A 13,419-nucleotide genomic window follows, 5' to 3' on the forward strand; every position below is an offset into this window, starting at 1 on the left:
GCCTGATGCATGTCAGGATTTTTCTGGCAGCACGAGATTCTTTCAGAAACCTCAGAGATCAGCAAATAAAAACATATGTATTAAAAAACACACTGTTTACATCTCTCAGCTTGTACACTAAACACAAGTGCTATGTTTGGGAATACTGTTACACAATGAAAAATATTGATGCACAAAACAAAAGCAAATCATTTTTAAAAATACTTACAAGCAAGGACCTGCTTGCAAACTCATTTTCCTCAGGGCAGTGCTCATCAAAGCCTATTATCAACTGCATGTTGCCCGGGAACTTTCTCTTAATCCCGTCCTTCAAAGGGATGCACTGTGACACTGCAGATAAATGCAGCTGGGCGTCTCCCTGCCCTGTACAGCACTCACATCTGTCAGGGCTGTCCCAGCACAGTCACACTGCTGGCTGCTCTGGGCTGCCAGAAAGCACCACAGAGAAAGTACAGAGGCCACAGGGTCCTCTCAGCTGCCACAGGGCATCTCTGCTTCATTTCAGACCAATTCAGCCCCAGAGTGAGGAGCAGCTTCTATTCCTGAAGCTGTCCTAAATAAGAGTAATTCCCTTTGTCCGGCTCTGGAGTGTTTCACCAGGACAGTGCCCCAATGGCTCCTGCAGTGGCTGCTTGGTTCATCCACAGCACTGAGCCCTTGATAAACCCTGTAAAGAAAGGGCCCAGCAGCAGCAAGGCAGGGCTGAGTGACAGCTGCAGGAATGTGCCGGCACATTTGGACTTTATCTTGCACCACTTCGGTGCTCTCCTTTGTGTGCTCGTCCTCAGCACCAGAAAAGCCATTCTGAGAAGTTTTTACACTGAATAGGTACACAAAAATGGAGAAAGGAAGCACAGACTGTCCCATCTTTAAGACAGGGGTGGGGTTATTTCTCATGTGGCATCTCCAGCAGTCCCAGCAGCCAGAAACATGACTAAGGGATGAGGGGTGGAAATATTCATGACACATTTCAAAAGAGAAAATGAAAATTTAAACAATGCTCAACAGTAAATGACAGCTACATGATAAATCAAATCCTGAACACCCAACAGGTGACATTTGTAACATCATCAGTAACAAAAGGCTGGAAATACTTGGTCAAACCCAGCAATCCTTGATAAATAGCTGGCTGAAATAAGAATGCTGATATAAGTGTATGTAAAATTGTGGTCTAAAGCTTCCAGCAGTGACCCTGTATGTGTGAGGATTTAGAAAAGGAAGCATCATTACATTATCTGCAGATCAAGTAGTGTGCAAAAGCATTTAGAATTGGATTAAAATATATTTTAAAACTGATTAATGCTCATTCCTCTTATTGCATCCCTTTTTCACTGCATATAACCTTTAATTTTAAAATCTGTGGGGTGGAAATGTAACCTTCCTGTCATAGCATGAGCCTATTAAAGGATTGCATGTGACTGAGCACAAGAAAGCTGTCAGCTATGGCAGGAATTCTGCTAAATACTAAGGAATAGAGGCTAATGCTGAATGATGTCAGGAGCTGTGAATACAGATTTCCTACTGTAATCCTGTGAAACTGAGCAAAAACCCCTAGTAGGTCCAGAAAGCTGCAAACAAGAGTAACTCAAACTGAGCAGTGGCTCATGTTGTTTCAAACACAATGAAGTTAATTATTTGTAAGTGTGAATTGCATGAACAATTTATACCTTTAGGAAATATGAGGTATGGTTTAAAAAAAAGCTTTGTTCTGTGTAAGGAAGCAAGTCTCAGTGTGGGTACAAATGCCAGCCTATAACCCCAGCTGCTGCGTGGTGCTGCTCAGTGCTGCCCCAGCTGACAGCAAACCTCCGGAGGGATGCTCAGGTTCCCCGTGGGGTGAGGAATTCCTAACCGTGTCAATCCTCCGCTGCACCCAGCTGCCAGACCCCACATTTATCTCCCTGAATTATTCTTTCCTTCCAGATCACATCCAGTGTGAGGAACAACAACGCCAAGTACATCATCGAGGGTGAATACGCCAACACCATCTTCAGGGTGGAGGAGACCAGTGGGGACGTCTACGCCGTCGAGAGGCTGGACAGGGAGAAGAAGGCAGAGTATGAGCTGACAGCCCTCATCATTGACAGAACAAACAACAGGTCCCTGGAACGCCCCTCCAAGTTCATCATCAAGGTGTATGACATCAACGACAATGCCCCTGTGTTTGTACAGAAGGTGTTCAATGGGTCTGTCCCAGAAATGTCACCAGTAGGTATGTCCTCTCACTCCTCTCCCTTCATGGCTGGCATTAAAAAGTACAACTTATACTAATGTGCACCTGGAAAATCCTTTTCTAGGAACTTCAGTCACCAAAGTGACAGCTGTGGATGCTGACGACCCCACAGTGTCAGGTCATGCCACGGTGACCTACGAAGTCACCACAGGAGGTGAATATTTCACCATTGATGACTCTGGTAAGTCAGACACACAAATGTCCAAACACTTTGTCCATACCCTACCCTTGGAAGAAAAAACAGTTTTAAGCCTTTTTTATTCTGGAAAAGAGGAATAATCATTCACAAATATAATTTTAAACATGATTTAGAAAGGTTTTTCATTCACACTCCACAATGCCACTGTCTACATCTGGAAATTAACTAATAAAATTGGGATATCAGCTGCCATGAACAAAGTGAGAAGATGAAAGGTCATTTTTTTCCCCACTTATGGAAAGACTGACCAGGAGCTAAGATTAATTCATGTTGCAGTTCAGCACAGATACTGTTCCAGTGACCAAACAGGAAAAGGGAATACACAAATTCTGAGGGTGCATTCAGTAATCAATAATCAATTTTTCAGTGATTAATTTTGCCCAGTTTTAAAACCAGTGTCAGTATCTCTTGTAACCACACTAGTGTGTTAGAGCAAAGAACACAGGTAAAGAGGTTGAAAATCCATTAAAAGGAATATACTGCATGAGCTCTCCTAAATATCACATCATACAGAAAAAATTCTAGCATTTCTTGAAAAATACCACTGTAAAATTATTACTTAAAGTTGAATGTGTGGAGATAAAAAAAAAAGAAAAGAATTTGCTGTCAAAATTGAAGGGATGTTGGACGTGCTGCAAAATCTAATTGCATGCAATATTATTTTTTCACAGGTGTGATTTATACAAAAGAGCCTAATTTAGACAGAGAGACCAAGTCAATGTATGAGATTGTTGTTCAAGCCAAAGACGCTCCAGGTTTTTCTGGGGATTCCAGCACAGCCACAGTGATCATCACTTTGTCTGACATCAACGACAACTCCCCAGTGTTCAAACACCGTGAGTGCCACACAGCCTCTGAGCCACCGTGAAACCAAGGGCTGGCACAGACACGAGTTCAGCTCACAGTCCAGCACAATTCAGGCTTTTCTTAAAAACGGCCAAAAGAACTTCACATGTTCAGAAGCTCTTCTGTGTTTCAGCCAGAGCCACTTTTCCTGGGGGATGCACACCTAGAACAGAAAACAAAAATTAGTATTAATTTCATCCCTTTGCTAAAGATCTTGACAATTTGGGGTGTTATTTATATTTCTACATGTCTTAGAGATATACAATGCTAAATTCTCAATGAAATATTTTTATGTGCACCTGTCAAGTAAGAACAGTTTAAACTATGTTCTAACTTCCACGTACACACACCTTATGTATTTTTCTCTTTTTTTTTAACAGCATCATTTCACTTTAAAGTTCCTGAAAACATTTCAGTAGGAGGAGAAGTTGGCAGAGTCAAAGTAGAAGATATTGATGAACCACAGCACAGAAATACAAGATACAGCTTTATCCAAGGAGAGTTCAGGGACACCTTTGACATTGTAGCAAATCCATACACAAATGAAGGAATCATTAGGCCTAAGAAGGTACTTTTCCCCATAGAAGAGATGATTATTGTGGTTTTCCATGTGTAACAAGTGATTTTTTTGGTTTAGGACTAGCAGCAGGAAAAATGGAAACATATGGAAGTCAGCATAAAATATATTGATTCTGAACACCAGCTCTCCAAGCTCTGGGGGAAGAAGAGCTGGTGATTTCTAGTTCTTTTCAACCTCCAGACCTGAAAAACTCCAGAATTACTGCAGAGTGCAATGGGGGCTGTGTCAGAAATCCAGGTTACACACTTTGGGTTTCTCTCAAACTTCAAGAAATTGGATGCTTCAAAGAGGCAGTGATTTAAGTGTTGAGCCAACTGGCCAAGTCAAAGAATCCTTCCCTTCTGCAGCCCATACAAAACCAAAGCAGAAAATGTAAACAAGTCCACCTGATCTCTTTTCTAAAAGTATCTTGGCAGTTAAGCATGTGCTCCAATATGAGCCACAGTTCCCTTACTTTCCTCAAGAGCTTCAGAGCTCTTCAGAGTTTTCAGAGCTTCCCCACTAATTTCTCTTAAGCCTTTAAGACTCTCCAAAGTCTTTGTAAGGGTCTGTTCTTTGTGGTTTTTTTAAATTTTCAAACCCACTTAATTTGTACCAAGGGACTCCTGCAGAGCATTGCCAAACCAAGACTTCATTGATTTCATTGACTTGCTGTTAAAAAAAAAAATAATAATAAAAAGAAGAGAGGACTGTAAATCAGCTCCTGTAATCCTCAGATTGACAGGAATGTGTTTTTCTCTTCCAAATGTCTCTCTGTAACTGTTAAGACTAGAAATGTCATTAAGAAGAGAAAACTTTCAGGAGAAACAGTACCAAGGATTTCAAGACTGGCAGTAAAATCCTTGGCTGTGGTCACACTGGGTATGAGCACCTTCACCTGGTGCAGCTCTTCCCAGCTTCCCAGGAGCTGGGGAATGCTGTGCCTGCCCAGAGGAGGAGCAGTCACAGACCGCACACACAGTTCCTGAGGGACATGGAACCAGCTCTTCCTCCAACATGCAGTGAGCAAAGTTCACCTCCCTGTTTTGCAGTGTGATTTTGGCTGCGCACATGTCATAATTTTAAATACACAGCCGTGTGAGATAAAATGTCAGCTGCTGGATATGTCCCATTGCTTCCCTTTGCAACGTCTACTGAAAGAAAAACAAGAGTCACCACAACTGCTGTGTATCTCAGTGTTTTTACAATCTCGGTGGTAGAACAAAGGAAACTTCAAAAGGAGCATTCCTTACTGCCCAAGCTCCTGGCCTTCCTTCCATTGTGAGATTCCTTTTATAGTCTCAGGCAAGGGGGAAAACAGGGAAGAGGATGTCATGTATCACTAAATGCCCAGCTGTCAGCCAGCGCAGGTCTGCCATCTGCCTTGAGTGCCTTCTGAACACAAAGCTTAGCCATGAGAAGAATCTCTTCCCCAGCCTTTGGGGGACAGGAGCTAACCAAGTTTTGGCAGTTACGGCTTTATAAAAAGAAAATTAATTAATCCAAAAGAAAATTATTTTGCCAAACTACTGGATGAATCTGTTCCACACCAGAGGTAGTTTTAGCCATGCTATGATAGAGAGGTTCAGCTGGGAAACGCTCTCCCCTGGGTCCAGCCAAGATGAAATTCGGTAACATTGCCAAACATGAATTAGAACACAGACCTTAAATCTGCACAGAGAGCCAATGGAAAGTTTGCTTAGACATCACCAATGGAAGAATATCTGTAATTGTCTTTTTTTTTAGCCCCTGGACTTTGAAACAGTATCAGAATACAAGTTTGGCATTGAGGCCACAGACCCCACCGTAAACCTTCGGCATTTCAAATCCGGCAACCCCCGGAGCATCTCAGCAGTCACCATCGAAGTCACCGACGTGGATGAGCCCCCTGTCTTCACCAAACTCTCATATGAATTTAAAGTGAGGGAAAATCATGCAGAAGTAAAAACACTTGGTTCAGTTCATGCAGAGGACCCCGATGCAGCTAAACGGAAAATCAGGTAAGACAACACCAGCTTCAGCAATTCTATTTAAAAGCTCAGAATTCATTAATAGTGCCAAGAATTTGACAAAGAACCCAGACTTTGGCCCTAATTTTTAGAATCTGCATGCCAAACAAAACAAAAAAAATCCAATTTGATTTTTCCAGCATTGTAGCCACGGATATACATGCTCACCAAAAGCTGAATATGAATTTCATTTACCCATGTAATTACTACATGAACTCACTGATAAAACATTTGCAGATTTAGGGGAAAAAATATAAACCTGGATATTTTTACATGCTTATAATTTGTTGCTATACTTTTTTATTGTAAGAGCTCTCTCAAACATGTACTTAGAGGAGAAAATAGACTTCTGAAAGAGCAAAGTACAATAATCTGCAAACTCTTCCAACAGATGTATTTCATTCTCACAACCTGCATGGTTTTAGAGCAATAGTCTCAGCCCTCCTGGTCAAGATATTAACGTAATTTGTCACACAAGAACTGTCTGACCTTCCTCTGAGAAGAAATGAAGTGAAAGCATTATCAGCCTTGCATTGACATATCTTGTTTTAAACAAAAAACAGATATATTCAGCGTAGAGCAAGTCCTAATGGAGACTATGTCAGGGTATCCAATAATGGAGTTATTCAACTTCCCAAGCCACTGGACAGAGAATTCAGCTCCTCATACAACATCACTGTGGCAGCTGTAGAGATCCTGGAAGATGGTAAGTGCCACACATTTCCCAGTTTGAAAGAAATCCGGGTTCACCTTTCCAGCAGGGCTGCACTTCATCAAAAAGAGAGGCAGAACCTGACAACCTGTTCCTACTGAGCCAGGAATGAAAGGAGTGTTCCTTTGCATCATCACCTTCCCAGTCAAACGAGTCCCTACAAATAGGTCAGAGATCATTTTAAGCCATAAGCTAATGTCATATTATTCTTGAAAGATCCTTGATTTCACCACTACAGAAGATTTTAGGAAAATATCTAAATCTCAGAGGAAAAATTTAAGTTTTTAAGTTATGATGGAGCTAGAAATTCTTCATCATGTGGGAGGCACAGAAGTGGGCACAAAGTGGGGGCAGGGGAGTTTAGCCAGCACTGGGAGTCCAGACCTTCGACCTGTATCCTTGTTGTCATTCCAGGCCGTCTTTCCGACAGAGAGTCACATGCCCACGTTCATGTCATAGTTGATGATGTAAATGATAATGCTCCAGAACTTGTTTCTCCTGAGGAACCCCGAGTGTGTGAAAATGCTGCTCCTGGAAAGGTGAGACAGGGAGAGCTTTTCCCTGAAACCTGAATTACTGCTTGTCAGCTAAAGTGAAAGATGTCTTTTAATAAAGTGAGTCTCAGTTATATGCAAAAATACCCAATCATTTTACTGATTTCCAAAACATCAGTGGTCAGGAATGTCTCTAAAGGATATTGCACTGTTGGAATATTGATATTTATCTCCTTGCACACATGGGCTGCACTGCCCCTCTCTCCCCAGGCTCTCATGTCTAAGTATTAACAGTTGAGCCATGAAGGACAGTCAAGCTTTGCACAGCAAAAATCAGCAACTCAATCACACAAATGCTTGAATGTGATACTGAGAAGGAAACTATTTCAAACTAGTAAAACAAACATTTCTGCATGGAACATTATTTTGTAGTCATAGAGCGCACAGATCTGCACACACAAATCGTGTTATCTGGCACAGTGTTGGTATTTCAGATTTACCTGTTTGGCCTCAGACACAAGTGTTCAGCCCATACTGTAATATTTGTTTAAATGAGACACTTTGTGTCATGGTTTAGAGGTGGCACTCCCCAGTTTAGTGTTCCCACTGAAACTCCAAACCACACACCATTTGTTCTCCCCCTTTTCCCCTAGAGCAGAATGGAGAGAACTGGAGGAACAAAAGGGAAAGATCCTGGGCTGAGATAAGAGCAATTTACTGGAAACAGCAATGAGATAAGAAAATGAACTGTAATAGCAACAATATAAATCACAAAAATAAATTTATAGAAAAAAATAGAGTGCAGAGCAGCCACACCACTAAAGTGCTCCCTCTGGCTCAGCACCAGCATTATCCCACCACTCCCTCCACCATACCTGCTCAAACAGAAGAAACCCCTTCTCCAGGAAGAGAGTGTCTCCTCTCTCAGAAATGACATGAATTTCTGGTCAAGAATAACCACTGTGCCCCCTCCCAGCTACTGAAAAAAAAAATTTACTCTTTCCTAGCTGGACACTTTGTCACTGCCTGAACTCTCTGATGGAACATGGAAGGCATTAATTTCACCTTTAGTTTAATTTTTAAAATACCTTTGGGACATAATCAGACATATTTTTTATATTTTATACATCTAATATATATCAGGTTGAAGAATGCAAATCCCAAGCATGTTCTTCAGGCATAGCAGTCACAATGGAATTCCAAGAATGAGTCACACCTCAGAGTAGCCTGAGGACTTTAGAAGACACCATCTTAGACATTTCAACAAGCCATATGTCTAAAAATGAGGCTTTTTTTCATACTTTCATTACGCAAAATTTTAAGAGGCAAAACTGGTCTTTTTGAAGTCCCACAAAGAAATTGCTTGCCTGAAAAAACTTGAAGCAGAATATCCTGAGATATCTGTGTCCTTCTGTTTACTGAAGGGTTACACAGCCCAGCTCAAGTACTCCACATGTTTTATCACTGGAGGCAACGCACACTAAAAACTGTGACCCTTTCCATCCTTGTAGGTGATTGTCAGGATTTCAGCTGTTGACAAGGATGAAACATCACCCAGAGGTTTCTTCAGATACTCACTGGCCACAGAGGACAGCAACTTCTCCCTGACTGAGAACTACGGTAGCGTAACCCTGCACTGCCCTTCCTCAGCTCCCCAGAGTGGGACCCTAGGACTCAGGGAAGAAAAGCTGTAGCACTGACCTGTGGTTGGTCTAGCTGAGCTAAGTAACTGTTTATTTTTAAAGGCTTAACATACTGAAAAAAAAGTATGTTTAACGGAGCCAAAGTTTCACTGTGTTCCCGAAAGGCTGGCACTGTCTAAGGGGAAGAGGCCCCAGCTGACTGGTAATCTGTGAGGACAGTCTGGTAGAGATTATCACTAATGGGATGTTGTCACTTCTTCCAGACAACACGGCTAACATCACTGTCAGATACGGACAGTTCAATCGGGAACTGGTCAAATTCCACTACCTGCCTGTCCTCATCTCAGACAACGGCGACCCTGACCTCACCAGCACAAACACTCTGGTCATCAGTGTCTGCAAGTGCAACGAGAAAGGCAACTTCACTTTCTGTGAGGAGAGGGCAAAGCAGGTTGGCGTCAGCATACAAGCACTGGTGGCAATTTTTATCTGCATCTTCACAATCATTGGTGAGTATCTGACTTTTGGAATGTTCTCTGCACTACAGTGTGAGGATCGTTTTTTCTTTCTTTAGCTGAGATCTACAAAAGCTCTGTGGCTATGAAATGGTCATAAAGCCAGAAATGTTGTACCAATTTGATTCATCTCACGTGCTCTTCCTATCTGGCCTGTTGGAAAAGCTTCAGCTGCAAAGCTGCTCACCCCTCTAGACAGGCTGAGTCACTGGAAAGACTACCGCACACATGCATAATATACTTGATTTACTGGGACCAGCCTCATACACAGCTATAAAACAGGAAATTTGGGCTGGGGCAATAACAACAGGATTTCTGGTTCCTGTGGCAGAACTACTCTGGAAACAATTTAAGCAATACAGTGAGCATAAATACGTTTGTAACAAATCAGCAGACCAGTACCTGTTTGCTGCATTTGAAATCTATCAGAAAAGGCTGAATACTTTTTTCTTGCCTGAGAACTGTGAGAACTGGCCTGCTTTTCAAGTACCGCATAAGCAGCATCTGATGCTTGGCATTAAGAGATTTACCTGTTCAAGGCAGTAGTTGATTCAATGACCTTGACACACCATGCACCTGTACTTGTGATTCCAGCTCAAGAGTCAGCTGGGCAATCCCTGACCAGACTGAACCTCTACTAATCCTACAGTTAAACAGAAATTTTAACTACTTGTTTAATAAATAGATGTTAAAAAAACACTCCAAAAAAAATCCAAAAAACAAAACACTTCAGACTATGTTACGTATCTTAAAGGCAGTTTGTTTTAGTGTCTTATTTCTCTATTCACCCACGCTCATCTAAGTTTCCTTTGCAGTGATTGCGTTGCTGATTCTGCTGAGAAAGAGGCACAAGAAGGATCTGAGTGGGCTCGGGAGGAACGTGGCAGAGATCCACGAGCAGCTGGTCACCTATGACGAGGAGGGAGGGGGTGAGATGGACACCACCAGCTACGATGTGTCCGTGCTCAACTCCGTCCGCAAGAATGGCCTCAAGGCAGAAGCTGCCCCCTCTCCATATGCACAGATCCAGAAACCTCCTGGGGACATCCCCGCTGGAGCTGGGGGGATGGAGATGATGATTGAGGTGAAGAAGGATGAGGCTGACAACGACAGAGATTTGCTGCCCTACGACACCCTGCACATCTATGGTTACGAAGGCGCCGAGTCCATCGCAGAGTCCCTCAGCTCTCTGGGCTCAGGCTCCTCAGACTCTGACATTGATTATGACTTTCTCAATGACTGGGGACCCAGGTTCAAGATGTTAGCTGAGCTGTATGGATCAGAACCAAGTGAAGATTTTGTGTATTAAGCTCAAACTAGCCATGAATTTTCTCCCTCCCGCTACAGATAGACACCAAGAGACTGCCAGTGGCCAAAGAGGAACTCACAGCTCTTCCCTCAAGCCATAGTAGGATTTCAAACAGGCATGGAAAAAACCTGCAGTAGGGTTAAAAAGACACACAGAGATCACCTATATTAACTTCCCCCAGCGCTACTCTCCTTGCTAACATTCATTTTTTGCCCCAAAATTCCTGTTCACTGACCTGCTCAAGTCTTCCAGGATGCACCTCTTCTCCCCATCTTTCCTACTTCTCCTGGTTTTGTCCCCAGTTTCTCCCTCATTCCTCTCCTCCTGTGCAGTTTCCATCCACGTGCATCCAAGGTCACCCTCCACAGGGGGAGAGATGTTCAGTGGCATTGGGGAGGAATGTTTAAGGCCCCTGGATCTCCAGCTGGCTGCTTTGCCTGCCCTTCTTGAAATATCTTTATTGATATTCCCTATTTATGCTTACCCAATAGAGGAGAGGAGGAACATATGGTCTATCACTTAGTATTAGAAATTATTCCATCACTTTCAAAAAGAAACATTATTTTTTTCTTCTTTCCATTCTATTAATTATTTTTGCTGTATAGCCTTCTACTACATCTATGAGTTACTCAAGATAAAATTAGACAGGATTTTTAGACACACAATCTGGTTTCATCTGTCATTTTTAACAGCCTGATGACACTTTCGAGCACATTTCTGGCACGCTAGAATTTGCTCTAGCTAGCAGCAAAATTGTTTCTTCTCTCTGTAAATAGGATCTCAGTGTTACTCAATGGAACATATCCTGCAGGGCAGGAAATGTGGAGATCAGGGGAATGTTAAGACTCCAACACTGTAAATCTCTCTAGATGGAAACATAGGTCCCTCTAGATTTCAAAAGAGGTTGAATAGGGGGTTTATTCAGCATTATTAAAGCAATAGCATTTTTTCAGGGACAAAAACATGAAGGGCCTCATTACTGTGAAACTGTTGTGCTTTTTTTTCTAAGCAGGTACTGTAAAAGGAGTGTTTTCCACCAAGGAAATTATTGCAGACTCCCAAACCAGGTGGCTACACACTCACACACTCAGCTGCATAAAAGCACCACGAATGTAAGGCAGGTTTGGAGCTGCAGCCTCCATATCCCTGGAAAGGGATTTTGTTCAGTTTCCCACCTGGTGAAGAGCCACAGAATGAAACTTCCCACACTGGAAGTGACCCAGACAAATACATTTTGGAAAAAGCGGGTCCCTTAGGACCATGGCCTGTCTCTGGCTTCCAGCAGTGCAGAGTCCTGTTGCCTCCAACAGGAACAGAGCCCTACTACACAGATCCTCCACTGTGCAGGATCTGTGCTGGAGATGTATCTATTAGTTTAGTTGATTTGATTATTTAAATCTGGTAGCTAACCAAATAATACTAGGTTGTTTTTTTTTTCTTAAACCAGTATGGTGGAACCTCACAAATTTGCTTTTTACTTGTTCACATCATCTCTAATTCATACTCTCTTCTCCCAAAATGTTTTCTTGGCAGGAAATAGCAATGCACAATAATGGTCTTACACTGCTCCTCACTGCTGTAAAAAGTTGTCCAATGCAATACTTGGCTGGATACTAATGCAACATCAACAAAATACTCAGTAAAATTTTCAAATATGAACTAAAGGAAAACTGAGGAGAATTCTGTCCATCGTTCAAATCAGCTTTGGATCCCATCCTTTGTTTTTAAAAAGTACATTTGTGGTGACAGCTTTGATTTTGTTTTGAATGGATTCATTCGCTTTTGCTTAATCCAGCCAGCAGTATGTGCTATAGGGGTTCCACGTGTTTGTGTATTATAAAGAATGCTAACTACTAATACTTACAATTTAAGGATTTTGTCAGTACCTATGGTATTGGCTATCAGCAGGTAAAGTTAGTTATGAAATTATTTAGTGCAGTAAATCAAGTACTTTGGTAGGTATTAGCCAGATTCTATTACCTAGAATTGCTGGCTTTAAGCATGTTTTTTATAAAAGTTATTATAAGGAACACTGTATCCATTTCCAATGTATATGATGTTTGCACTGGACAGTTTCTTTTTATATTCCTGTACTGTATTATGTTGGTTTTTTTACTACATAAAAGCCAATCTCAAGTTTGGACTTTCTGCGCATTAATGAGTTCTGCTCGGAAGACAAGGTCAGGCTTTGTGCCACAGTGACCTCAACCATAAAAACACTCAAAGTGAACCCAGCCTAGGCACCAACTCACCAAAGAACTTTCTGTGAAAGCAGTTTTCTCCCTCTCGTCGCACAGCTGTTGGTAGAGAAAAGCTCCAGCAGTGCAGCCGGGAATGTTGGACCCTGTGGCATCTCTGCCAGTGCTGCAGGACCTATCCCACAGCCCCGCAGGGACTTCAGCAGCCAGGCAGCAGGGTGGCTTTGAACCACCCCTGAGCTTCTGCCCTGCTTTGCTGCCTCTCAGGTGGGAAAGAGAGTCTCAGCTGTGGCTCAGCACGGTCCCAGAGCAGGGGAGCCCCAGGGGAAAACAGGAGTGGGATCTGGACGGGAGCAGAGGCTGAGCCCCACACCCAGCCCAGCCCTGTCCTGCTCCCCCAGGCTGGCAGCAGGGTCACTCTGGGCCACAGAACCCTCCAGCTGCCTCAGGACTGACACAACAAAAGACATCAGTGCCAGAAAATAACATCACCCCTAAACTTGCAGCTTTAGGCAGCACAACTCCTCACCTTCTCTTTTTGCTACTGCTAATGACTACCCCAATATATTCTCAAGATTATTCTAGCACTTAAAAAAAATCACATCCATTTTCCCCAGATATTGCACTTATAATTTACAAAACCTGGAATAAAGCAAAAAAGTTCAATTCCTTCACTGCTAATTGCCATGAGCAAATGCCAGA

The 13,419-nt window shown here is 42.5% G+C and overlaps 1 protein-coding gene across 3 annotated transcripts in view; it reads left to right on the top strand.

Annotated features, from left to right (window-relative positions):
* CDH5 (cadherin 5) overlaps nucleotides 1–12,662 on the top strand; it is a 28,983-nt gene extending 16,321 nt beyond the window's left edge. For all 3 annotated transcript variants that reach the window (XM_040075019.2, XM_040075018.2, XM_040075017.2), the window contains exons 3-12: nucleotides 1,924–2,212; nucleotides 2,298–2,414; nucleotides 3,104–3,268; nucleotides 3,659–3,846; nucleotides 5,584–5,837; nucleotides 6,410–6,552; nucleotides 6,973–7,097; nucleotides 8,564–8,672; nucleotides 8,959–9,204; nucleotides 10,026–12,662. In XM_040075019.2, coding sequence (XP_039930953.1) covers nucleotides 1,924–2,212; nucleotides 2,298–2,414; nucleotides 3,104–3,268; nucleotides 3,659–3,846; nucleotides 5,584–5,837; nucleotides 6,410–6,552; nucleotides 6,973–7,097; nucleotides 8,564–8,672; nucleotides 8,959–9,204; nucleotides 10,026–10,519 — 2,130 coding nt within the window. In that variant the 3' untranslated portion in view covers nucleotides 10,520–12,662. The remainder of the gene's footprint in view (nucleotides 1–1,923; nucleotides 2,213–2,297; nucleotides 2,415–3,103; nucleotides 3,269–3,658; nucleotides 3,847–5,583; nucleotides 5,838–6,409; nucleotides 6,553–6,972; nucleotides 7,098–8,563; nucleotides 8,673–8,958; nucleotides 9,205–10,025) is intronic.
* The last annotated feature ends 757 nt before the right edge of the window (nucleotides 12,663–13,419 follow it).

This window comes from Hirundo rustica, chromosome 11 (genome assembly GCF_015227805.2).
Source record: "Hirundo rustica isolate bHirRus1 chromosome 11, bHirRus1.pri.v3, whole genome shotgun sequence".
Taxonomy (NCBI): Eukaryota; Metazoa; Chordata; class Aves; order Passeriformes; family Hirundinidae; genus Hirundo; species Hirundo rustica.